Raw genomic sequence first — 27,516 nt, 5'->3', positions numbered from 1 at the left:
GAGAGAATTATTTATTTCAGATTTTATTTCTTTCATCACATTCCCAGTGGGTCAGAAGTTTACATGCACTCAATTAGTATTTGGTAGCATTGCCTTTAAATTGCTTAACTTGGGTCAAACGTTTTGGGTAGCCTTCCACAAGCTTCCCACAATAAGTTGGGTGAATTTTGGCCCATTCCTCCTGACAGAGCTGCTGTAACAGAGTCAGGTTTGTAGGCCTCCTTGCTCTCACACGCTTTTTCAGTTCTGCCCACAAATATTCTATAAGATTGAGGTCAGGGCTTTGTGATGGCCACTCCAATACCTTGACTTTGTTGTCCTTAAGCCATTTTGCCACAACTTTGGAAGTATGCTTGGGGTCATTGTCCATTTGGAAGACTCATTTGCGACCAAGCTTTAACTTCCTGTCTTGAGCTTCAATATATCCACATCATTTTCCTTCCTCATGATGCCATCTATTTTGTGAAGTGCATCAGTCCCTCCTGCAGCAAAGCACCCCTACAGCATGATGCTGCCACCCCCGTGCTTCACGGTTGGGATGGTGTTCTTCGGCTTGCAAGCCACCCCCTTTTCCTCCAAACATAACGATGGTCATTATGGCCAAACAGTTCTATTTTTGTTTCATCAGACCAGAGGACATTTCTCCAAAAAGTACGATATTTGTCCCAATGTACAGTTGCAAACCGTAGTCTGTCTTTTTTATGGCGGTTTTGGAGCAGTGGCTTCTTCCTATGTCGATATAGGACTCGTTTTACTGTGGATATAGATACTTTTGTACCTGTTTCCTCCAGCATCTTCACAAGGTCCTTTGCTGTTGTTCTGGTATTGATTTGCACCAAAGTACGTTAATCTTTATGAGACAGAACGCATCTCCTTCCTGAGCGGTAAGACGGCTGCGTGGTCCCATGGTGTTTATACTTGCGTACTATTGTTTGTACAGATGAGTGTATGTAAACTTCCGGCTTCAACTGTAGGTAGTTGTAAGATGACTGCATAGATAATAAACAGCGAGTAGCAGCAGTGTAAAAACAAATGGAGTGGGGGGGGTTGTGTCAATGTAAATAGTCCGGATGGCCATTTGATTAATTGTTCAGCAGTCTTATGGCTTGGCGCTCCCGTACCGCTTGCCGTGCGGTAGCAGACCGAACAGTCTATGACTTGGGTGACTGGAGACAATTTTTTGGGCCTTCCTCTGACACCGCCTATTATATAGGGTCCTGGATGGCAGGAAGCTTGGCCCCAGTGATGTACTGAGCTGTACGCACTACCCTCTGTAGCGCCTTACGGGCAGATGCCAAGCAGTTGCTATACCAGGCGGTGATGCAACCGGTCAGGATGCTCTCGATGGTGCAGCTGTAGAGCTTTTTGAGGATCTGGGGACCCATGCCAAATATTTTCAGTGTCCTGAGGGGGAAAAGGTGTTGTCGTGCCCTCTTTACGACTGTCTTGGTGTGTTTGGACCATGATAGTTTGTTGGTGATGTGGACACAAAGGAACTTGAAACTCTCTACCCGCTCCACTACAGCCCCGTCGATGTTAATGGGGGCCTGTTCGGACCGCCTTTTCCTGTAATCCACGATCAGCTCCTTTGTCTTGCTCACATTGAGGGAGAGGTTGTTGTCCTGGCACCACACTACCAGGTCTCTGACCTCCTCCCTATTGGCTGTCTCATCGTTGTCGGTGATCAGGCCTACCACTGTTGTCGTCAGCAAACTTAATGATGGTGTTGGAGTCGCGATTTGCCACGCAGTCGTGGGTGAACAGGGAGTACAGGAGGGGACTAAGCACGCTGAGCTGTAGTCAATGAACAGCATTCTCACATACAGTGAGGGAAAAAAGTATTTGATCCCCTGCTGATTTTGTACGTTTGCCCACTGACAAAGAAATGATTAGTCTATAATTTTAATGGTAGGTTTATTTGAACAGTGGGAGACAGAATAACACAAAGAAAATCCAAAAAAACGCATGTCAAAAATGTTATAAATTGTTTTGCATTTTAATGAGGGAAATAAGTATTTGACCCCCTCTCAATCAGAAAGATTTCTGGCTCCCAGGTGTCTTTTATACAGGTAACGAGCTGAGATTAGGAGCACACTCTTAAAGGGAGTGCTCCTAATCTCAGCTTGTTACCTGTATAAAAGAAACCTGTCCACAGAAGCAGTCAATCAATCAGATTCCAAACTCTCCACCATGGCCAAGACCAAAGAGCTCTCCAAGGATGTCAGGGACAAGATTGTAGACCTACACAAGGCTGGAATGGGCTAAAAGACCATTGCCAAGCAGCTTGGTGAGAAGGTGACAACAGTTGGTGCGATTATTCGCAAATGGAAGAAACACAAAAGAACTGTCAATCTCCCTCGGCCTGGGGCTCCATGCAAGATCTCACCTCGTGGAATTGCAATGATCATGAGAACGTTGAGGAATCAGCCCAGAACTACACGGGAGGATCTTGTCAATGATCTCAAGGCAGCTGGGACCATAGTCACCAAGAAAACAATTGGTAACACACTACGCCGTGAAGGACTGAAATCCTGCCGCGCCCGCAAGGTCCTCCTGCTCAAGAAAGCACATATACAGGGCCGTCTGAAGTTTGCCAAATGATTAAGAGGAGAACTGTGTGAAAGTGTTGTAGTCAGATGAGACCAAAATTGAGCTCTTTGCCATCAACTCAACTCGCCGTGTTTGGAGGAGGAGGAATACTGCCTATGACCCCAAGAACACCATCCCCACCGTCAAACATGGAGGTGGAAACATTATGCTTTGGGGGTGTTTTTCTGCTAAGGGGACAGGACAACTTCACCGCATCAAAGGGATGATGGACGGGGCCATGTACCGTCAAATCTTGGGTGAGAACCTCCTTCCCTCAGCCAGGGCATTGAAAATGGGTCGTGGATAGGTATTCCAGCATGACAATGACCCCAAACACACGGCCAAGGCAACAAAGGAGTGGCTCAAGAAGAAACACATTAAGGTCCTGGGTGGCCTAGCCAGTCTGTGGAGGAAGCTAAAGGTTCGAGTTGCCAAACGTCAGCCTCGAAACCTTAATGACTTGGAGAAGATCTGCAAAGAAGAGTGGGACAAAATCCCTCCTGAGATGTGTGCAAACCTGGTGGCAAACTACAAGAAATGTCTGACCTCTGTGATTGCCAACAAGGGTTTTGCCACCAAGTACTAAGTCATGTTTTGCAGAGGGGTCAAATACTTATTTCCCTCATTTAAAATGCAAATCAATTTATAACATTTTTGACATGCATTTTTCTGGATTTTTTTGTTCTTATTCTGTCTCTCACTGTTCAAATAAACCTACCATTAAAATGATAGACTGGTCATGTCTTTGTCAGTGGGCAAACGTACAAAATCAGCAGGGGATCAAATATTTTTTTCCCTCACTGTAGGTGTTCCTTTTGTCCAGGTGGGAAAGGGCAGTGTGGAGTGCGATTTGAGATTGCGTCATCTGTTGATCTTTTGGGGTGGTATGCGAATTGGAGTGGGTGTAGGGTTTCCGGGATGATGGTGCTGATGTGAGCCATGACCAGCCTTTCAAAGCACTTCATGGCTACCGACGTGAGTGCTACTGGCGGTAATCATTTAGCCAGGTTACCTTCGCTTCCTTGGGCACAGGGACTATGGTGGTCTGCTTGAAACATGTAGGTATTACGGACTCGGTCAGCGAGAGGTTGAAAATGTCAGTGAAGACACTTGCCAGTTGGTCCGCACATGCTTTGAGTAGACATCCTGGTAATCTGTCTGGCCCCGCGGCTTTGTGAATGTTGACCTGTTTAAAGGTCTTGCTCACATCGGCTACCAAGAGCGTGATCACACATGGTGCTCTCATGAATGCTTCAGTGTTACTTGCCTCGAAGTGAGCATAAAAGGCATGTACCTCGTCTGGTAGGCTCGCGTCACTGGGCAGCTCGCGGCTGGGTTTCCCTTTGTAGTCCGTAATAGTTTTCAAGCCCTGCCACATCCGACGAGCGTCAGAGCCGATGTAGTAGGATTTAATCTTAATCCTGTATTGACGCTTTGCCTGTTTGATGGTTCATCTGAGGGCGTAGCGGGATTTCTTATGAGCGTCCGGATTAGTGTCCTGCTCCTTGAAAGCAGCAGCTCTAGTCTTTAGCACGATGCGGATGTTGCCTGTAATCCATGGCTTCCGGTTGGGATACAGTTGAAGTCGTAAGTTTACATACACTTAGGTTGGAGTCATTAAAACTCGTTTTTCAACCACCCCACAAATTTCTTGTTAACAAACTATAGTTTTGCCAAGTCGGTTAGGACATCTACTTTGTGCATGACACAAGTAATTTTTCCAACAATTGTTTACAGACAGATTATTTCACTTATAATTCACGGTATCACAATTCCAGTGGGTCAAAAGTTTACATACACTAAGTTGACTGTGCCTTTAAACAGCTTGGAAAATTCCAGAAAATGATGTCATGGCTTTAGAAACTTCTGATAGGCTAATTGACATAATTTGAGTCAATTGGAGGTGTACCTGTGGATATATTTCAAGGCCTACCTTCAAACTCACTGCCTCTTTGCTTGACATCATGGGAAAATCTAAATAAATCAGCCAAGACCTCAGAAAAATAATTGTAGACCTCCACAAGTCTGCTTCATCCTTGGGAGCAATTTCCAAACGCCTGAAGGTACCACGTTCATCTGTACCAACAATAGTACGCAAGTATAAACACCATGGGACCACGCAGCCGTCATACCGCTCAGGAAGGAGACGCGTTCTGTCTCCTAGAGATGAACATACTTTGGTGTGAAAAGTGCAAATCAATCCCAGAACAACAGCAAAGGACCTTGTGAAGATGCTGGAGGAAACGGGTACAAAAGTATCTATATCCACAGTAAAACAAGTACTATATCGACATAACCTGAAAGGACGCTCAGCAAGGAAGAAGCCACTGCTCCAAAACCGCCATTAAAAAGTCAGACTACGGTTTGCAACTGCACATGGGGACAAAGATCGTACTTTTTGGAGAAACGTCCTCTGGTCTGATGAAACAAAAATATAACTGTTTGGCCATAATGACCATCGTTATGTTTGGAGGAAAAAGGGGAACGCTTGCAAGCCGAAGAACACCATCCCAACCATGAAGCACGGGGGTGGCAGCATCATGCTTTGCTGCAGGAGGGACTGGTGCACTTCACAAAATAGATGGCATCATGAGGAAGGAAAATTATGTGGATATATTGAAGCAACATCTCAGTCAGGAAGTTAAAGCTTGGTCGCAAATGGGTCTTCCAAATGGACAATTACCCCAAGCATACTTCCAAAGTTGTGGCAAAATGGCTTAAGGATAACAAAGTCAAGGTATTGGAGTGGCCATCACAAAGCCCTGACCTCAATCCTATAGAAAATATGTGGGCAGAACTGAAAAGGCGTGTGCGAGCAAGGAGGCCTGCAAACCTGACTCAGTTACACCAGCTCTGTCAGGAGGAATGGGCCAAAATTCACCCAACTTATTGTGGGAAGCTTGTGGAAGGCTACCCAAAACGTTTGACCCAAGTTAAATTTTTTTAAAGGCAATGTTACCGAATACTAATTGAGTGTATGTAAACTTCCGACTTCAACTGTATCTCATATTTACTGCTTTTCACATTAGTGCTGTATGATACATGTGTGGAAGTACATGTTTATGCAATGTTTGTGCCTGAGGCCTTTCCCTGCTCCCTGTAGGGTACCAGTGGACATTGGAGTATTCCCATCATTGCCACCACACACATACACAGAGCGAGCACCCCAGGGCTGTGTGATAATATATGACAGAGCAGACACTCAGGGAAGCCATGGTTTGTTTCCTACCCTAACCCCCCTAAGTGGTGCTGGTGGTGTCTTTGGGGGCTGGGATATAACCACATCAGCATGCATCGATCTGTCTGATGGGGGATGGGACAGTTCAGTATGTATGAGGGAGAATAAAAGTGGTGAGGGCTCTCCAAGTGTGTGTGTGTGGGAGGGGAGACTAATGGATAAAGTGGTGCTGCAGGGCTGAGATCCTGCAGCTCTGGTGCAGTGGAAGGCAAGGAGAGGTGGAGTGAAAATGAACAGCTACTATTCCCTCCACTGGGGGGATTATAGAAAATTGCTCCACTATTGTACTCGAGTGGACTACTCCCATCCATGTCAGCTTTATGAGGCTAGCATAGCAGCACTCCAACCATGCTTCATAAGCCTGCTCTCATAGCACCTTGACCCTCTCACCAGCTGCTAGCCTCATGTAATACAAACCATTGTTAAGTTGCTGCCACTGAATGATTAAAATGGCCATTAGACATTTTGATTATTCATTCAGTCCATCCCTTTCCCATCCCTGTATGCATCTTAGTCTCTTGTAGTTAGCTGAAGGATGTCAGTGCCTTCGGTCCAGTGTTTATTAATTATGTAAATGGAACATTGCCTGGATATAATTAACCATACCTCTTGATATGGATACAGCTCTGCTGAGTGACATGTCACTACAAGGTGGCTAACACACACGATAAGAAGGAAGTTAATGTGTCGTGCCTGGCCCCTGGCCTGCATCATGTATGCGTGTGCAGTGTACTGTGCAGAACCACAGTGGGAAATGAGTCCCTGGTGATGGTGGTGCTTTAGCTACCTACTTCTAAATCACCACCCCTCTTCCTCCCTCCCATGGAGAGCTGCTGCTGTGCTGGGGGAGGTTGAAGTTTGAGCAAACACATTAGCCCTATAGTAACCCACCAGGTTAAGACAGACAGACTGACAGACAAGCACACAGCAGACAGTCGAACCACCAGGCTTCACTCTGCATTCTAACATCGACACATTGACGTTATCATTCCTTAACACCACAATATGTCTCTGTCTGTCGGGTGAGCTGTAGGTTCTTACATTTAGGGCACAAATTATACATTATTTAAAGGCATAGTTCAGGTGAAATCTATATTTCGGTGGAATTACCTGTACCTTGAATTGTGTCTGAAGGTCCATAGGGTCATAATCCACAATAATCCATGTTTTACGCCACAGCCAGGAGTTAGCATATTAGCATAGTCAAAATTAATGAATGAAACAGCCAAACCAATGTTGGCAATGCTGCACTGCAAGCCAAACTTCCTCAAAAACACTGGATTTGAACGCGCATACTACTGAAATAATCGTAGAATTGTAGACTGTAAGTCATTTTGGATAAAAGCATCTGCTAAATGGCTTTATTATTATTGTCACTCAAAACTGGAACTATTTCCCCATGTAGTCTCACAGCCACATCAGTTTCAGTGGTTTGCTGTAACACGGACAATAAAGTTGTATTGTATTCCATTGGGCACTGCGCGGATTGATTACCAGATGTGAACAAACTAATTGGTGGCATGATGGCACTATCAGAGCATTAGGATATTTGGATGTTACTGCAAAAATAACCACGTTCTCGCTGAGAAGAAAATAGGGCTGGGAATTGCCAGGGACCTCACTGTACGATATCACGATACTTAGGTGCCGATACGATATGTATTGCGTTTCTCACGATTCTATATGTATTGTGATTTGATACTGTGATTTTAATTACGTTTCAATGTTCCAAACATATTGCTAACCATATGTCTGCTGCAGAGGGACAAGAGAGAGTAATGAGAAAAGCAATAAGTTTTGATCAGTCATGGAAATAAAAGTGCTGAAAACAAATTGGCTCCCTATTTTAAAAAGGAGATGGAGAACAAGCTATGAAGAGTTTTGGTGCAGGTACAGCCATCTAGCGCAAAAATGATGTTGCGATATTGTCAAAATGATACAATATATTGTCAAAAATAATATCCCAATATGTAACTGTCGTCCCCCCCTATCACTAGAAGAAAACATGGACAGGTTCTTCCCGCGCATCGACGCTATCAAACCTAGTTTGAAGTATCTTTGAGGAAGTTTCGGCTTGCTGAGAAGCATTGCTAACATCAGTTCGGCTGTTTTACATTCATGAATTTCGACAAGGCTAATATGCTAACTCGTTGCTGTGGCAGAAGTAGAACATTTATTATTGTGGGTTCTGTCGCTAGTGGCCTTCAGACACAACTCAAGGTGAGGGTAATTGACAGGGTTAAATGTATTGGCTGCAAGATGCTTCAATAGATTTAATAAATTGCTCTCTTTTCTCTCTTTCTTCCTTTCCTTTTCCCAGGCGATTGACCAAAGAGAATGTGAAACCATCTGGGCGCCAGATTGGCAAGCTGAGCCATAGCAACCCCACCATCCTCTTTGACTATGTATGTATTCTCAAGGATTTTATGATATTTTATTCACCTACTAAAGGCAGTGTTATGATACAGACACTAATATTAGCCTTATTTTGAGTGATATCTCCCCTACTCTTACTTTAACTGATATCTCCCCTACTCTTACTTTAACTGAGTACTTCATCTTGACAGTGAAAAGGGCTCTGTGTCCTCTACTATCTCCATGGGGCAGAGAGATCTTATTTTAAGGCTACTATCTTTACAATCTGCCTTTGTAAAGATAGGCTACTGCTGAAAATGGGGGCTGAATGTGAATTTGATTCACTGCAACTCCTTACTGGCTCAGCAGCAGGACATTAACGGAATGAAAAAGGTCCTCATTGGAGGGGACTGAGACCGGAATGAGCTGTGCTGCTCCTCTCCCTTTTAAAGCCTCCATCTCTTCATCGCTCAGCCTGCAGTCTGGCTGAATGGCCTCTGCTCTGAGTGAGTGAGGAGAGTCAGACCTCCCCTGAGACTTACCTCATCCTCCACCTTACTCAGCCTCAGCCTCCTCTCTCACCTTCCTCCCCCACCTCCACCCTACTCACTCTCAGACCCACTGTCTCTCCCCTTCCTCCCCCACCTCCACCCTACTCAGCCTCAGCCCATGTCTATCTGTCTTCACTAATAATATCAAGGTCATGGGAAGAGACCACTCCATTATTTATTCTAAAACTGGGCCTTTTAAAGCCTCTGTGCACTGACATACACTACAGTATGTGGACACCCCTTCAAATGAGTCGATCTGACTATTTCAGCCGCACCCGTTGTTGACAGGTGAGCACACCGCCATGCAATCTCCATAGACAAACATTGTTAGTAGAATGGCCTTACTGAAGAGCTCAGTGATTTTCAATGTGGCACCGTCATAGAATGCCACCTTTCCAACAAGTCAGGTTGTCAAATTTCTGCCCTGCTAAAGCTGGCCCGGTCAACTGTAAGTGCTGTTATTGTGAAGTGGAAACGTCTAGGAGCAGCGACGGCTCAGCCGCGAAGTGGTACGCCACACAAGCTCACAGAAAGGAAGTGCTGAAGAGCATAGCACGTAACAATTGTCTGTCCTAGGTTGCAACACTCACTACAGAGTTCCAAACTGCCTCTGGAAGCAACGTCAGCACAAGAACTGTTCGTCGTGAACTTCATGAAATAGGTTTCCATGGCTGAGCAGCTGCACACAAGCCTAAGATCACCATGCGCAATGCCAAGTGTCGGCTGGTGTGGTGTAAAGCTCGCTGCCATTGAACTCTGGAAACGCTCTCTGTAGTGATGAATCACGCTTCACTATCTGGCAGTCCAACGGACAAATCTGGGTTTGGCGGATGCTAGGAGAACGCTACCTGCCCCAATGCATAGTGCCAACTGTAAAGTTTGGCGGAGAAGGAATAATGGTCTGGGGCTGTTTTTCATGGTTCGGGCTAGGCCCCTTAGTTCCAGTGAAGGGAAATTTTAGCACTACAGCATACAATGACATTCTAGACGATTCTGTGCTTCCAACTTTGTGGCAACCGTTTGGGAAGGCCCTTTCCTGTTTCAGCATGACAATGCCCCCGTGCACAAATGGTTTGTTGATCGGTGTGCAAGAACTTGACTGGCCTGCACAGAGCCCTGTGCTCAACCACATCGAACACCTTTGGGATGAATTGGAACGCCGACTGCGAGCCAGGCCTAATCGCCCAACAACAGTGCCCAACCTCACTCATGCGCTTGTGGCTGAATGGAAGCAAGTCCCCGCAGCAATGTTCCAACATGTAGTGGTAAGCCTTCCCACAAGAGTGGAGGCTGTTATAGCAGCAAAGGTGAGACCAACTCCATATTAATGCCCATGATATTGGAATGAGATGTTCGACGAGCGGGTGTCCACATACTTTTGGCCATGTATAGGCCATTTGGGGAGGAACAGGGGAGTCTGATGGCATACTGTCACAGTGGGAGTGCAGGGATGTAGTGTAACATGTAATAAGGTGGCTTTACCAGGAGAGAGGATAATAAAGTTTAAGGGATCTGCAGAGGACACTGCAGAGCAATAGCCTTGTTTTCTCAGACCATTTGGAATTTTATTCTAGAATCAAAAAAAAAAAAAATCCATGTGCACTGAGTCTACAAAACATTGGGAACACCTGCTCTTTCAATGACATAGACTGAACAGGTGAAAGCTATGATCCCTTATTGATGTCACATGTTAAATCCACTTCAATCAGTGTAGATGAAGGGGAGGAGACAGGTTAAATATAGATTTTTAAGCCTTGAGACAATTGAGACATGGATTGTGTATGTGTGCCATTCGGAGGGTGAATGGGCAAGACAAAATATTTAAGTGCCTTTGAACGGGGTATGGTAGTAGGTGCCAGGCTACTGGTTTGAGTGTGTCAAGAACTGCAACGCTGTTGGGTTTTTCATGCTTAACAGTTTCCCGTGTGTATTAAGAATGGTGCACCACCCAAAGGACATTCAGACAACTTGACACAACTGTGGGAAGCATTGGAGTCAACATGGGCCAGCATCCCTGTGGAACGCTTTCAACACCTTGTAGAGTCATGCCCTTACAAATTGAGGCTGTTCTGAGGGCAAAAGGAGGTGCAACTCAGTATTCGGAAGGTGTTCTTAATGTTTTATACACTCAGTGTATATAACAGCTGGGTGGATGTTTTAGATATCATCTTATCTTTTATGATCATCCTCTGGCAGGTGTTGTGTATGCGTGTGATGAGGCTTGTTGTTGTGCCTGTATTGTATTAACCAGGTATTATTGTCCCTCTCAGATCCTGTCTCAGATCCAGTGGTATGACAACCTCATCGGTCCAGTGGTAGACTCCCTTAAATACCTCACCTCACTCAACTATGACGTCATGGCCTGTATCCTTAATCTGCCATTTCGTGACTTGCAGTTTTTGCCCATGTATTTATACATATTCAGAACTATGTTTAAGCATGTATTTGGAATGCTAACGTAGGCAGAATGTATTAAGACGTGCAGTGTTGTACCCCTTAACTTATTGCCTATAGATTGCATCATTGAAGCGCTGGCAAATCCAGAGAAAGAGAAGATGAAACATGACGACACTACGATCTCCTCCTGGCTTCAGAGTGAGTTCACTAACTGAATCCTACAGATGAAGAACCAAATGTGTGCGTTTTGAAAAAAAATTGATTGACTTCATTGCAAAAGAAGTATGATACCAAAAACTAGCACAATAATTGAGAGAAGTGTGATGTCATTCTTTTAAAATAATGACAGTCTTGATGACGTATACACGTTTCGAAAAAAAGTATATATTTGACAATATCAGAATTTTTCTAAATGCACATAGTGCCTTTTTACATAAGTATTCAGACTCTTTGCTATGAGACTCGAAATTGAGCTCAGGTGCATCCTGTTTCCATTGATCATCCTTGAGATGTTTCTACAACTTGATTGGAGTCCACCTGTGGTAAATTCAATTGATTGGACATGATTTGGAAAGGCACACACCTGTCTATATAAGGTCCCACAGTTGACAGTGCATGTCAGAGCAAAAACCAAGCCATGAGCGGCAGGTTGCTTAGTGGGTAAGAGCGTTGTGCCAGTAACCGAAAGGTCGCTGGTTCTAATCCCCGAGCCGACTAGGTGAAAAATCTGTCTGTGCCCTTACGCAAGGCACTTAACCCTAATTGCTCCTCGAAGTCGCTCTGGATAAGAGCATCTGCTAAATGACGTAAATGTAAATGAGCACCTAAAGACTCTCAGGCCATGAGAAACAAGATTCTAGAGGAAACCTGGCACCATCCCTACGGTGAAGCATGGTGGTGGCAGCATCATGCTGTGGGGATGTTTTTCAGCAGCAGGGACTGGGAGACTAGTCAGGATCGAGGCAAAGATGAACGGAGCAAAGTTCAGAGAGATCCTTGATGAAAACCTGCTCCAGAGCGCTCAGGACCTCAGACTGGGGGCGAAGGTTCACCTTCCAACAGGACAACGACCCTACGCACACAGCCAAGACAACGCAGGAGTGGCTTCGGGACAAGTCTCTGAATGTTCTTGAGTGGCCCAGCCAGAGCCCGGACTTGAACCCGATCGAACATCTCTGGAGAGACCTGAAAATAGCTGTGCAGCAACGCTCCCCATCCAACCTGACAGAGCTTGAGAGGATCTGCAGTGAAGAATGGGAGAAACTCCCCAAATACAGGTGTGCCAAGTTTGTAGCGTCATACCCAAGAAGACTCATGGCTGTAATCGCAGCCAAAGGAGCTTCAACAAAGTACTGAGTAAACAGTCTGAATAATTAAGTAAATGTGATATTTTAATAAATTAGCAAAACATTCTAAAAACCAGTTTTTGTCTTGTCATTATGGGGTATTGTGTGTAAATTGATGACAAAAAACAACTTAATCAATTTTAGAATAAGGCTGTAACGTAACAACATTTGGAAAAAGTCAAGGCGTCTGAATACTTTCCAAAGGCACTGTATATGGTTCTTCCTTGCAAGGGTTCAACTACAGCAATGTGAGGGCGGGATTATTTGACATGGATTGTATTCAGTTGGGAGAAAATATTTGGAAATGTAGTGAAACATGGAGGTACTACCTGAACTTTTCCATTAAGAACACAAATTTTTGTTTTCCATTACGAAATGTTTTGCTACAGTGTACCCTACCAAACACGACCCTGATGTCACGAATCAGCATTATTATCAAAGAGGCATTAAGGTGTACTTTTTTGTTCCATGTAGTTACATCCCAGTGCAACTCTATACTTTAGTTGACTGTATTTTATGTAACATATGTATGTCTGCTTGCCAACTGATTGACTGCTGACTTTTCTCCTATCTCCAGGCCTGGCCAGTCTGTGTGGAGCAGTGTTCAGGAAATACCCAATCGAGTTGGCCGGCCTCCTCCAGTATGTGACCAATACGCTGAAAGCAGGGAAGAGGTAACTATAACTCCTGTGCTGGCAGACGGTGCCTCAATGACTTGCTGGATCTGATGTGATTCATAGTGATGGAGTCTGTCGCTCATAGTCAGTCAACTGGGGTCCCCTCCGTCTCTGTCTGGTTTCTCATGAATCAAAACCGGGATGGACGTAGTCTGTTCCTCCTGTAGCAGTATAAGGCCAGGGCCTAGGGCTGAGAGCGAGAGGGGCAGAGGGAGATGGAGAGGGGTCTTGGCCGTTGTTGTGCCTCCCTGCAGGGATCTGGACTGGGCAGAGCTGCTGAGTAATGTGGTGTTGATGAGGAGGCTGCTGACTGTGGGGGTTTGGGCTCCCAAAGAGGAGGAGGGAAGGGTAATTATATCAGCGCTGGTCTCCCTGTAATGCCTGGAGTCGGCAGGTAGTGAATCACACTGGGCTCCATGGCCACTCTCTCATCTCATCTCTCTCTCCCCATCTCGATCTATCTCTCCCTCCCTCCCTCTCCCATCAGTTCAGATCAGTCCTTTCCAGGGCCAGGGATGCAGGGGAAGTAAATAGAGGTGGCACTCTGCCACAGCGCCAATGAAACAGCATGGAATATAATTCTGTCATGTAGATTTGCTGAATTATGTTATTATTAGTGCGCTGTCCTTAGCTACTCCCACAGTTGTTTTCGCCCCCAACCTTGTTTGTTTTTTTACCTATGTTTATTTTTGTGTATGTGCACGTGTTATTTGTTTGTCTGCGTTCACAAATATGTATACAATGTGATTATGTTGTCCCGTCCCCCGCTGCAGTTTTGACCTGCTGATTCTAAAAGAGGTGGTGCAGAAGATGGCCGGCATCGAGATCACTGACGAGATGACGTCAGAGCAGATGGAAGCTATGACTGGAGGGGAGCAGCTCAAAGCTGAGGTACAGGACCATGTTTGGTCTGACTTGGAACACCATGACCAGCTCAAAGCTGAGGCACATTGCGTTAGTTGGCTATTGCTCAGCATGACTTGAAACAATTCAATTATATTTTCTGTCCCCAGGGTGGTTACTTTGGTCAGATCCGTAACACTAAGAAGTCGTCCCAGCGTCTAAAGGATGCCCTGTTGGACCATGATCTGGCCCTGCCCCTCTGTCTCCTCATGGCCCAGCAACGCAACGGGGTGGTCTTTCTGGAGGGGGGCGAGAAACACCTCAAACTGGTGGGCAAGCTGTACGACCAGGTACGTACTGAACCCCTTTACAGCATTACTTACACTACCAGTCAAAAGTTTGGACACACTTACTCATTCAAGGGTTTTTATTTATTTTTTTATTTTTTTTTACATTGTAGTAAAAGTGAAGACATCAAAACTATGAAATAACACATATGGAGTCATGTAGTAAAGAAAAAGTGTTAAACAAATCAAAGTATATTTTATATTTGAGAATCTTCAAATAGCCACCCTTTGCCTTGATGACAGCTTTGCATTCTCTCAACCAGCTTCACCTGGAATGCTTTTCCAACGGTCTTGAAGGAGTTCCCACATATGCTGAGCACTCGTTGGCTGCTTTTTCTTCACTCTGCGGTCCAACTTATCCCAAACCAATTGGGTTAATGTCAGGGAATTGTGGAGGTCAGGTCATCTGATGTAGCACTCCATCACTCTCCTTCTTGGTAAAATAGCCCTTATACAGCCTGGAGGTGTGTTGGGTCATTGTCCTGTTGAAAAACAAATGATATTCCCACTAAGCCCAAACCAGATGGGATGGCGTATCGCTGTAGAATGCTGTGGTAGCCATGCTGGTGAAGTGTGCCTTGAATTCTAAATAAATCACAGACCGTGTCACCAGCAAAGCACCCCCACGCCATAACACCTCCTCCTCCATGCTTTACGGTGGGAAATACACATGCAGAGATCATCCGTTCACCCACACCGCGTCTCACAAAGACACGGTGGTTGGAACCCAAAATCTCCAATTTGGTCTCCAGAACAAAGGATACATTTCCACCGGTCTAATGTCCATTGCTCGTGTTTCTTGGCCCAAGCAGGTCACTTCTTCTTATTGGTGTCCTTTAGTAGTGGTTTCTTTGCAGCAATTCGACCATGAAGGCCTGATACACACAGTTCCCGCTGAACAGTTGATGTTGAGATGTGTCTGTTACTTGAACTCTGTGAAGCATTTATTTGGGCTGCAATTTCTGAGGCTGGTAACTCTAATGAACTTATCCTCTACTTCGGAGTTAACCCTTGGTCTTCCATTCCTGTCGCGTTCCTCAGAAAAGCCAGTTTCATCATAGCGCATGATGGTTTTTGCGACTGCACTTGAAGAAACTTTCAAAGTTCTTGAAATGTTCCGTATTGACTGACCTTCATGTCTTAAAGTAATGATGGACTGTCGTTTCTCTTTGCTTATTTGAGCAGTTGAAATGCATTCCAGGTGACTACCTCATGAAGCTGGTTGAGAGAATGCTAATATTGTGCAAAGCTGTCATCAAGGCAAAGGGTGGCTATTTGAAGAATCTCAAATATAAAATATAGTTTGATTTGTTTAACACTTTTCTGTTTACTACATGATTCTATATGTGTCATTTCATAGTTTTGATGTCTTCACTATTATTCTACAATGTAGAAAATAGTAAAAATAAAGTAAAACCCTGGAATGAGTAGGTGTGTCCAAACTTTTGACTGGTACTGTACACTAGTTTCACGCCTTGGAGGGTTCTCCCATTTAGAGTTAATTAAATAGTCAATCTGTCATTGCCTTTAAAATAGCATATTGATAAGCACAGAGGGTAACTTGAAGTCATGTCGATAAGCTACATCAGGGGAGTGCAGATGAATGGAATCCTCCCCTTTTCTCATTACTAAAATTCTTAAACATTACACAGCTGACAATTATGTTTGGTTCAATTCCCCCATGTTGCCTGGAGCTGTGAGCTTTCCTCAGCGATAATCTAAAAGATCTTTGCAGTATTGGGCCACATTGATGGATGGTTTGAATAAACCAGGTTGTGTCTTTAAACGAATGAGAAGCTATGGGACTAATAGCACACAAACATGGCTGTGCAATAAGGGAGAATGAACTCTCTGGCTGTGTCCAAAATAGATGGCTGTGTCCTATTTCCTATATAGAGCACACAGGAGGCTGCTGAGGGGAGGACGGCTCATAATAGTGGACAGAACGGAGTAAATGGAATGGCATCAAACCCATGGAACCATGTTTGATACATTCCGCTGATTCCACGCCAGCCATTACCACGAGCCCGTCCTCCCCAATTAAGGTGCCACCAACCTCCAGTGATAGAGAACTACTTTTGACCAGTGGTTTGAACCGGTTCAGGGAACAGAACATAAATCAACAAACATTTTAGAGGAACAGAATCAGAACCAGGAACGGAAGTGATCAAATCAAATTGTATTTGTCACATGCGCCGAATACAACAGGTGTAGACCTTACAGTGAAGTTCTTACTTACACGCCCTTAACCAACAATGCAGTTTTAAGAAAAATACATGTTAAGTAAACAATAGATAAGTAAAAAAAAATAAAAGTAGTAAAATAACAGTAGCGAGGCTATATAAAGGGGTTACCGGTACAGAGTCAATGTTCCAGGGCACCAGTTAGTCGATACTGTTTCGGAACAGAACCGTTGTTTTCAAAGCAAATGCAAAGCCCTCACTCAGTAACTCAGAAACGTATTCCCGTGTCTGCCTGCCAGCTGAAAGTCTTTGCCAGTGTGTGCGTGTGTCGGCAACCTGCCCCTCCCCCTCTGAGTCTTAGGCTGCTGCAGCCTACTGACGTTACAAGCATGATTCAGAAAAAAGGGAGAGACTTTTCATTAGAGAAGAATCAATTAACTTTTTCAATGCTAGTTACAGATACTATAGTTACAGTGAGGGAAAAAAAGTATTTGATCCCCTGCTGATTTTGTACGTTTGCCCACTGACAAAGACATGATCAGTCTATAATTTTAATGGTAGGTTTATTTGAACAGTGAGAGACAGAATAACAAAAAAAAAATCCTGAAAAACGCATTTAAAATTTTTTATACATTGATTTGCATTTTAATGAGGGAAATAAGTATTTGACCCCTCTGCAAAACATGACTTAGTACTTGGTGGCAAAACCCTTGTTGGCAATCACAGAGGTCAGACTTTTCTTGTAGTTGGCCACCAGGTTTGCACACATCTCAGGAGGGATTTTGTTCCACTCCTCTTTGCAGATCTTCTCCAAGTCATTAAGGTTTCGAGGCTGACGTTTGGCAACTCGAACCTTCAGCTCCCTCCACAGATTTTCTATGGGATTAAGGTCTGGAGACTGGCTAGGCCACTCCAGGACCTTAATGTGCTTCTTCTTGAGCCACTCCTTTGTTGCCTTGGCCGTGTGTTTTGGGTCATTGTCATGCTGGAAAACCCACCCACAACCCATTTTCAATGCCCTGGCTGAGGGAAGGAGGTTCTCACCCAAGATTTGACGGTACATGGCCCCGTCCATCGTCCCTTTGATGCGGTGAAGTTGTCCTGTCCCCTTAGCAGAAAAACACCCCCAAAGCATGTTTCCACCTCCATGTTTGACGGTGGGGATGGTGTTCTTGGGGTCATAGGCAGCATTCCTCCTCCTCCAAACACGGCGAGTTGAGTTGATGCCAAAGAGCTCGATTTTGGTCTCATCTGACCACAACACTTTCACCCAGTTCTCCTCTGAGTCATTCAGATGTTCATTGGCAAACTTCAGACGGACCTGTATATGTGCTTTGTTGAGCAGGGAGACCTTGCGGGCGCTGCAGGATTTCAGTCCTTCACGGCGTAGTGTGTTACCAATTGTTTTCTTGGTGACTATGGTCCCAGCTGCCTTGAGATCATTGACAAGATCCTCCCGTGTAGTTCTGGGCTGATTCCTCACCGTTCTCATGATCATTGCAACTCCACGAGGTGAGATCTTGCATGGAGCCCCAGGCCGAGGGAGATTGACAGTTCTTTTGTGTTTCTTCCATTTGCGAATAATCGCACCAACTGTTGTCACCTTCTCACCAAGCTGCTTGGCGATGGTCTTGTAGCCCATTCCAGCCTTGTGTAGGTCTACAATCTTGTCCCTGACATCCTTGGAGAGCTCTTTGGTCTTGGCCATGGTGGAGAGTTTGGAATCTGATTGATTGCTTCTGTGGACAGGTGTCTTTTATACAGGTAACAAGCTGAGATTAGGAGCACTCCCTTTAAGAGTGTGCTCCTAATCTCAGCTCGTTACCTGTATAAAAGACACCTGGGAGCCAGAAATCTTTCTGATTGAGATGGGGTCAAATACGTATTTCCCTCATTAAAATGCAAATCAATTTATAAAAAAATTTAAATGCGTTTTTCTGGATTTTTTTGTTCAAATACTTTTTTCCCTCACTGTATCACGTTTCACATTGGCTTTATTAACTACAAAAAGGTAAGACATTTTTTTAATTCTGGTGGCGCTCTGCACACACAAGATTGTTAGCTAGCTCTGGTCCAACTTTAAGCCAACTCTCGGGAAGTTCAGACATTCAAATTTCCTCCATAGAACCCGCTCCTCCGTCGCTATAATTCTGTGGGCCAAATTCAGATAATGCATTTCATAACAATGCCCCGTGCTTCAAGCCAAGCCTCCTCCACCCACTCTCACTCTCCCCACCCGCAAAATGTCAGTTGCATCTCGCGCCCTCCACTTGTCTGTCCATCGCACATGTAAACGACTTACAAATTGAATGCACCAATTTGTAAGTCGCTCTGGATAAGAGCGTCTGCTAAATGATGTTAATGTAATGTAATGTAGCCTAGGCAGCCAATAGCGCCCATGTACTATCGGCTGCCTAGGCTAAAACAACTACAGCTTGCCCGCTCCATAGCAAACTGCTCTAAGCTGCTCTATCCGCACTGATTGGTGAAGTAATTTAATGTCAAGCAGAGGTTTAAAAAGGACCAATATAAACCGGTACTTTTTTTGGTACGAACCAGTTCAGAACATTATTTTGCATGTCGGAACAGTGGAATGGAATGAGGAAAAAGTATGATTCTGTTTAGAACTAAACTATTGGAAAATTATTTTGATTCCAACCCCTGCTTTTGACCAGAGCCCAAAAGTAGTGCACTAAATATGGATAAGGGTGCCATTCTCTGACTCCCTGTCCCCTGGCTACAGTGTCACGACACCCTAGTGCAGTTTGGTGGCTTCCTGGCCTCCAACCTGAGTACTGAGGACTACATCAAGCGTGTTCCCTCCATTGACATCCTCTGTAACCAGTTCCACACTCCCCACGACGCTGCCTTCTTCCTTTCACGCCCCATGTATGGACATCAGATCCTGGTGAGTAGTCTCTCCTTCCCTCTGGCACTTCACCTTTAGTCTGTACAGTATGACCAATGGATACCGCGAGTATAAACTATCTACTAATAAATTCAATACATAAGACTGTAACTTTGAATTGATGTGCACTGTAATGCTTTGAGAACACTGGCCATGTAGAATCCTGAAAGAAGGATGGTTTCAGTTCGAGAGGGCGACAGCCGCCCTCCATGCCATGTGCTGTGTAACCGGATTTACTGTCCCCCTGGCCGGACTTGAAACATCCCGAGGTGCCTCTCTGCTGCCGTCACACGGCATGGTCACGCCATCTGAACAATCACATCTGACACGCATCCATCATGAGGAAATTGACTCAGTCAGGTTGTGTGTCTGGGAACAGATCAGACCCACTGTCCTGCTGGGAGTCATGTATAGTACAGCACCATGGACAGGCTGACCCAGGCTGCTGCTTTCAAAGCCAGGGAGAATCGGACTGTAAACTCCTATACTGAAACATACTGTATATCAACCCGTTTGTGAATCTTACCATGTAAAGGAGACAGTAACTGAGTGTCCCCTCCTCTCTCCCTAGTCTAAGTATGATGAGCTGAAGAAAGCTGAGAAGAGCAACCGGCAGCAGCAGAAGGTCCATAAGTACGTGGCTGCGTGCGAGCTGGTGATGTCGCCGGTGCACGAGGCCGTGGTGTCCCTGCACCCGCCCCGTGTCTGGGATGACCTCCGACCCCAGTTCTACGCCACCTTCTGGTCGCTGACCATGTACGACCTGGCCGTGCCACACAACGCCTACGACCGCGAGGTGAAGAAGCTCCAGGTCCAGGTCAAGGCTATCGAGGAGAACCCTGATGTGGTGAGTCACATCATCATGGTCGTGTTCATTAGAGCATACAACGGACACCGCATTCAAACCAAAATTAGCTTTTCTTATTGGTCAAGTCCAGATCCTGTTCCCCCCTTTGTCAGTCTGTTTTCTTCAATTTGGTGCCTGATACTATAAACACGACTCAGGCATCTATCAGACCCCTTGATGACAACACATTTTTATTACATTTTAGCAGTGGTTGAAAAAGTACCCAATTGTCATACTTGAGTAAAAGTAAAGATATCTTAATAGAAAATTGTGAAAAAGTGAAAGTCACCTAGTAAAATACTACTTGAGTAAAAGTATTTGGTTTGAAATATATTTAACTATCAACAGTAAAAGTATAAATAATTTCAAATTGCTTATATTAAGCAAACCAGAGAGCACAATTTATTTATTTTTTATTTATGGATAGCCAGGGGCACACTACAACACGCAGACATCATTTACAAATGAAGCGTTTGTGTTTAACGAGTCCGCCAGATCAGAGGCAGTAGGGATGCCCAGGGATGTTCTCTTGATAAGTGTGTGAATTGGGTCATTTTTCCTGTCATGCTAAGCATTCAAAATATACTGTAACTAGTACTTTTGGGTGTCAGGGAACATTTTCCCTCAAAGTAGTTATCAGTGAAGTCGGCGCTAGTAGGAAAAGACAACACTGAAGCACGTAGAGACTATTCTCATCTTCCAGTTCATCTAAATGCAATGTTCTCCAATTATCACTTGACTTGGAGGGTAATGGTAAAAGTGTACTGTAATTGTATTGTGCTTGACCTCTAAGTTGTTATTAGTGTTTTCTCTCTGTATGTGTTCACCCTGTCTAAACAGCAGCCTGCTTGTCTGTCTATGGTGTCTGTCTGTAGCCGATGAACAAGAAGAAGAAGGAGAAGGAGCGTTGCACGGCCCTACAGGACAAGCTGCAGGAAGAGGAGAAGAAACAGTTGGAGCACGTCCAGAGGGTCCTGCACCGCCTCAAACTAGAGAAGGACAACTGGCTCCTCGCCAGTAAGATGATTTTTGCGCTCGCTCTCTATTTCTCCTTCTCTCTCCCTCCCCCTCTATCTCTCACAGACACAGACACCGCTGACTGCTCATCACAGCACTAATCCCAGCAGACCCTCCCTTACCCAGCTTTCTGTTCCCATTGGGGGACAATACTGAATTGGGACAGTAACACCACAGTCAAACCCCCTCAGCTCCCAGGAGGCTTCACAAAACCAGCCTCACCTTGTTTGTTTTAGCCCAGTTAACGGGCATGACGAGTTGTTTGATGTAATGGCCCCAAAGTCTGTTTTAGAGGATCTGGGCTAATGGCAGATGGCAACTCTCCCATTTCATTAAAGAAAACGTCAGTCATATTAACGATTTCACTGTACAGCTATACAACCCACGCTAATGACATTTTAAAAGAGTGGGTTTAACCTCAAATCTTGTTTGAAGAATTACCTCTGAGTCACTCTAAAGATGAGTCATGCGAGTTAGTTGATGGTAAGTCTAATTCACTGTTCTCACATCCTTCTTTTTATCAATCCCTTCCCTCTCCCTCGCTCAGAATCCACCAAGAATGAGACCATCACTAAGTTCCTGCAGCTGTGTCTGTTTCCTCGCTGTATCTTCTCTGCCATCGACGCTGTGTACTGTGCCCGCTTTGTGGAGCTGGTGCACCAGCAGAAGACCCCCAACTTCTGCACCCTGCTCTGCTATGACCGGGTGAGACTTCTCCCTTTCTCTCTCTTTCTTGCTCTCACCTTTCTGCCTTTTTGCCCTCTACTATCTCTGGTTGTCACATGTCATTATACCATGGGATTTCCGTCACTTAGTTACTCCGCCCTGACCTCCTAACTGTGTTGCATGGTCCTATCTGCAGGTGTTCTCTGACATCATCTACACGGTGGCCAGCTGCACGGAGAACGAGTCGCGGCGCTACGGACGCTTCCTGTGCTGCATGCTGGAGACGGTGACCCGCTGGCACAGCGACCGCGCTGTCTACGAGAAGGTGAGGTGACCACCTATCTCGATCTCACACACATTACTTTCTCCCTCTCTCTCTCGCACTCACTCACACACTCATACACACACACACATTAAATCCTCTCTCTCAGTAATGTGTGTTAACATGTCATCTTGTCTGTTTGTTGTTCCCTCTTCAAGGAGTGTGGTAACTACCCAGGCTTCCTGACCATTTTCAGAGCCACAGGCTTTGACGGAGGGAACAAAGCAGACCAGCTGGACTATGAGAACTTCAGACATGTGGTGCACAAATGGCACTACAAGCTGACTAAAGTGAGTTTCTCCCTTTGTTTCATTGCCTTCTGAAGAAGTCAATCTGGTCTTTTTGTCTTATTAACTCCTATTCATTTACTAGCATTATTCAGAATTCAATAGTTTAAATGAAAGGAAACGTGACCAACAACGCTAGCAGGAAATAGTACCCGCTCAAACTGAGTGAGAAGCTCCTCAAACGTGAAGAGTCATGTCTCCTCTGTACAGTATAATCGGAGAGCAGTGGAATGTGTGAATGCAGCAATACACCCCTCCTCCCCTCTCTCCCTCTGTGCCCTCCAGGCATCAGTCCACTGCTTGGAGACGGGGGAGTACACCCACATCCGGAACATCCTGATCGTGCTGACCAAGATCCTGTCCTGCTACCCAAAAGTGCTGAACCTGGGCCAGGCGCTGGAGTGCCGCGTCCACAAGATCTGTCTGGAGGAGAAGGAGAAGAGGCCAGACCTCTATGCCTTAGCCATGGGGTAACACAGAGTCTACCAGCCGCATTGTGTGCAGTGCAGCACAGTCACAGTTTACTATCATTGTGGGGGTTGTAATTTATTGTGGGGCATAAGTGGCAAGTGGTTACCTAGCATTTTGCTGTAAGCATTTTCAGTTTGTTGTGAAGCTAGTACCAACAAATGGTGGTGTTAAATGGAGGTGTGTACTTTTAATGCAAAAATAACTACAGAGGTATAAATGAAGTAGTATTGGATGAATTATAATTAGGGAAGGTTGAGTTGTACTTGTTGTGGATTATCTAAACAGAGTTGTGAGAACAGATCAGTGATCTTCGTACTTTGTCTTTTTATTTTATTTTATTATTTTTTTCACCTTTATTTAACCAGGTAAGCCAGTTGAGAACAAGTTCTCATTTACAACTGCGACCTGGCCAAGATAAAGCAAAGCAGTGCGATAAAAACAACAACACAGAGTTACATATGGGGTAAAAAAAACATAAAGTCAAAAAATACAACAGAAAATATATATACAGTGTGTGCAAATGTAGCAAGTTATGGAGGTAAGGCAATAAATAGGCCATAGTGCAAAATAATTACAATTAGTATTAACACTGGAATGCTAGATGTGCAAGAGATTATGTGCAAATAGAGATACTGGGGTGCAAAAGAGCAAAATAAATAACAATATAGGGATGAGGTAGTTGGGTGGGCTAATTTCAGATGGGCTGTGTACAGGTGCAGTGATCGGTAAGGTGCTCTGACAACTGATGCTTAAAGTTAGTGAGGGAGATAAGAGTCTCCAGCTTCAGAGATTTTTGCAATTCGTTCCAGTCATTGGCAGCAGAGAACTGGAAGGAATGGCGGCCAAAGGAGGTGTTGGCTTTGGGAATGACCAGTGAGATATACCTGCTGGAGCGCAGACTACGGGTGGGTGCTGCTATGGTGACCAATGAGCTAAGATAAGGCGGGGATTTGCTTAGCAGTGATTTATAGATGGCCTGGAGCCAGTGGGTTTGAGGACGAACATGTAGTGAGGACCAGCCAACAAGAGCGTACAGGTCACAGTGGTGGGTAGTGTATGGGGCTTTGGAGACAAAACGGATGGCACTGTGATAGACTACATCCAATTTGCTGAGTAGAGTGTTGGAGGCTATTTTGTAAATGACATCGCCGAAGTCAAGGATCGGTAGGATAGTCAGTTTTACGAGGGCATGTTTGGCAGCATGAGTGAAGGAGGCTTTGTTGCGAAATAGGAAGCCGATTCTAGATTTAACTTTGGATTGGAGATTCTTAATGTGAGTCTGGAAGGAGAGTTTACATTCTAACCAGACACCTAGGTATTTGTAGTTGTCCACATACTCTAGGTCAGACCCGTCGAGAGTGGTGATTCTAGTCGGGTGGGCTAGTTGTAGTGACTAGTAGAGGATGAGCCTTAAGGAGCTGGTGTGGTAATGAGGGCTGATAATTCATTAAGGTGTGGGCCTAGTCTAGCTGACTGTCTGCCTGCTTGGGATTCAGTCAGTCACCTGGTGCTGCTGTAAAGCACTTCAGACAGCTAAACAAACATAATCCTCTACAGAGCTTTACAGGATGTACCTGGCAAATCCTCACTTAGAGAGATACCGATCCCGTGTGTGTGTGTGTGTGTGTGTGTGTGTTAGGGATGTAACGATTCACCGATACGCATCGACCCCTAGTTCAAATGTTTAAGATGCAAGTGCATCGGTCCACGGGAGCCCAAACCGATCCAAATGAAGCATGCATTGGTAAGAAAAAGTATTAAAACGTTACGAAATCGCCGTTTCACAAACGTTTTATTATTTTGTTCTGCCTTATTCCGAAAAATACTTATAATCTGTTGTGACTGAATTGATGCTTCCTCTCCTTCAGCCTATCAAACTTGTATGCATGTAACTGTGTATGACTTTGATCTACAAGTCAGATAACAACTGTGTGCACAGTGCAGGAGACACAGCTGCTTGCGCCAATGAGAGGTAGGCCTACCCTATCCCTGTTCTAATAATGGTAGGCTACATCTGCACGGCACCTTCAGCATTCAGATGTTTGTAAAATGGCTTTCGCAATATTAAATCATAGGCTTTGAGGGACAATCAATGTAATTGGATGGGTCATTGTTACCAAATGCGCTGTTGAAAATTGTGTTTTACCGGCGGAGCTGTGTAGGCTACCGGAGTGGACACAGCTCACATCTTGCTGATTGCACATCTAACTGCTGATTGGGACTTTTCAATTGGCAGGTTCTCCGTACTAAATATTTTTGGTAGTTCTGCTTTAAACAGTCTGTGCATTTGGTCATTTTTACATGCACAGGGTAAAGGTGTAATTTCATAACAAGGACAGCAATAAGTTTTGCGAGCTGCACTGGTCAGAACAGGAGAAGAGAGCAGCTCTCCTTCGTAAAGTTCCAAACGTTTAAAACCGTTCTCTTTTGAGACTGTGGTGAAATCCAAAGCTGTGTTATATGAATTAGCTATGTATTTCATAGCTAATTTCTGTAGATAAACATTGACATATTACTAGCACAATACATTTTTATCTGCTATATGACAAGTCCATCAGTGGGTGATCAGGATTTCGGACAAAACATAAATTGCCAGCTCACACACTACATCATATATACACACAGGGCTGCTCAGAGAAGTCGGCTCAGACAAATCCAGCTCAGCTCCATCAGTATCAGATATTAATTTAGAATGGAAAATGAATTTGTTCATGCAACAATTGTTAGTGCATTGAATCAAACCGAATCGCATCGATTCGTTCCACTAATGAAATCGAATCGCACCGAATCGTTTCAAACTGAAAGTATCGTTCCTGTATCGGAGCCCATGTATCTAGATGCGTATCGAATCGTGCTTGTAAGGATAGATGCACATCCCTAGTGTGTGTAAGTGGAATGATATGATCATTATGTTATTGAGTGCCTCTGTGGGAGAGTTTTGTTTCTGTGGTATGTCTATGGGTATGTGCGTAAGCATGTGTATGGGGTGTAATGCTGTATGATTGCCCTGCTTTTACCTTGTGTAACCCTCCATGCGTTTTGCAGCTATTCTGGCCAGTTGAAAGGCAGGAAGGCGCACATGGTCCCTGAGAATGAGTTCCACCACAAGGAGCAGCCGATGAGGAGCACCACCCCTGTCAGCCAGCAGAACGGCCCTGGCACCACGGCCAAACCTGCCACCAACGCCAGCAAGACTGAGGAGGGAGTCAGCGAGGACGCCGGTAAGTGGGGAGATCCAACCAGTTTGCACTGGGATCTGGCCTTCTATCATAAGATGAGCTGATAGGAAAATATTAGAACATCCATCCCCCCCAGCAATGATATTTACCTTGTGGTTACATGTCACACACAATATGACGGGTGTTATAGTTTTAATTAGCATGGGTCAGTTGTTTTATTGAAAGGGCCATTGTGTTCATGCTGTTGCTGCTTCATGCTTTGATAGATCGATCCAAGGATAAATCTCAGGGGACGGCGAAGCCGGTGAACAAAGCCAACAGCACAGCGGCCAAAGTGACCACCAGCAACGGGAATGGTGCTCCTAACAGGTAGGCATGGAGGCCAGCCAGTTTATCAGCCCACAGCACTGGGGCTGGGAAACAACTTTATTTATTTATTTACTGTTCTCTACTATAGCTCATTAATATGTAAAAAAGGCTGAATAAAACAGGAAAGAGATCGATCAGTTGTTTGAATATTAGTCAGTCAGTAAATCACCTGATTGAAATCTAACACTGCACTTTGAACTGGTGGATATAAAGACTAGACATCTAAAGTTTTGCCTCGTGTGATTATATACAGGGATTAAAGAATTACTCTATGATTTCTGTGTGAAGAAAATATTATAAGAGAATGTTGAATCAGCCTTGGCTCTTGCTTATCTGCGCGTCCGTAGGATGTTGTCAATGTTGAACTCTGAACCATGTCCATTCTGTTTCCCTCGCAGCACCAAAGCCATCAAAGAGAGGGATGACAAGGAAAAGAGCGGGAAGGAGAAAAAAGAGAAGAAGGAGAAGACTCCAGGCAGCACTCCAGAGACCAAGGGGGAGAGCCGGCGGGAGAAGCAGAGGGATGAGAGAGGAGCAGTTGGCAAGGAGGAGCGGGCGCCACGTGAGGGTAAGGAGAAGACGCCCAAGGCAGACCGGGACAAGCAGAAGGCGGAAGAGAAGAGCAGCAAAGAGGACAAGGCCAAGGCCGGCAACGGAGAGCCCAAGGAGCCATCCAGGGAGCGCGACACTGGAGCCAAGGAGTCCAAGAGCAAGGAGAAGGGAGGAGACAGGAGTGCTGTGTCCGGGTCCCTCAAGTCTCCAGTTCCCCGATTGGAGTCTGCTGAATCTGAGAGGGGTAAGCAGCCTGACCTTCAACACTGGCTCTGCTCCTATTCTGTTTCTGATTGTCTCATCATTGTCAACGGATAATTGGAGCTACAGTTGAAGTCGGAAGTTTACATACACTTAGGTTGGAGTCATTAT

At 44.9% G+C, this 27,516-nt stretch overlaps 1 protein-coding gene across 2 annotated transcripts in view; it reads left to right on the top strand.

Annotated features, from left to right (window-relative positions):
• LOC121573658 (THO complex subunit 2) overlaps window positions 1–27,516 on the top strand; it is an 82,743-nt gene that overhangs the window by 32,926 nt on the left and 22,301 nt on the right. For both annotated transcript variants that reach the window (XM_045222484.1, XM_045222483.1), the window contains exons 16-31: window positions 8,148–8,232; window positions 11,004–11,097; window positions 11,248–11,328; window positions 13,054–13,150; window positions 13,927–14,044; window positions 14,167–14,346; window positions 19,270–19,434; window positions 20,006–20,281; window positions 21,157–21,298; window positions 21,846–22,003; window positions 22,161–22,289; window positions 22,445–22,576; window positions 22,859–23,043; window positions 26,090–26,265; window positions 26,490–26,592; window positions 26,991–27,388. In XM_045222484.1, coding sequence (XP_045078419.1) covers window positions 8,148–8,232; window positions 11,004–11,097; window positions 11,248–11,328; window positions 13,054–13,150; window positions 13,927–14,044; window positions 14,167–14,346; window positions 19,270–19,434; window positions 20,006–20,281; window positions 21,157–21,298; window positions 21,846–22,003; window positions 22,161–22,289; window positions 22,445–22,576; window positions 22,859–23,043; window positions 26,090–26,265; window positions 26,490–26,592; window positions 26,991–27,388 — 2,519 coding nt within the window. The remainder of the gene's footprint in view (window positions 1–8,147; window positions 8,233–11,003; window positions 11,098–11,247; window positions 11,329–13,053; window positions 13,151–13,926; window positions 14,045–14,166; window positions 14,347–19,269; window positions 19,435–20,005; window positions 20,282–21,156; window positions 21,299–21,845; window positions 22,004–22,160; window positions 22,290–22,444; window positions 22,577–22,858; window positions 23,044–26,089; window positions 26,266–26,489; window positions 26,593–26,990; window positions 27,389–27,516) is intronic.

This window comes from Coregonus clupeaformis, chromosome 9, assembly GCF_020615455.1.
Source record: "Coregonus clupeaformis isolate EN_2021a chromosome 9, ASM2061545v1, whole genome shotgun sequence".
In the NCBI taxonomy this organism is placed as follows: domain Eukaryota; kingdom Metazoa; phylum Chordata; class Actinopteri; order Salmoniformes; family Salmonidae; genus Coregonus; species Coregonus clupeaformis.
The sequence above is the reverse complement of the archived record's forward strand: the minus strand, read 5'-3'. Positions and strand labels throughout refer to the sequence as shown.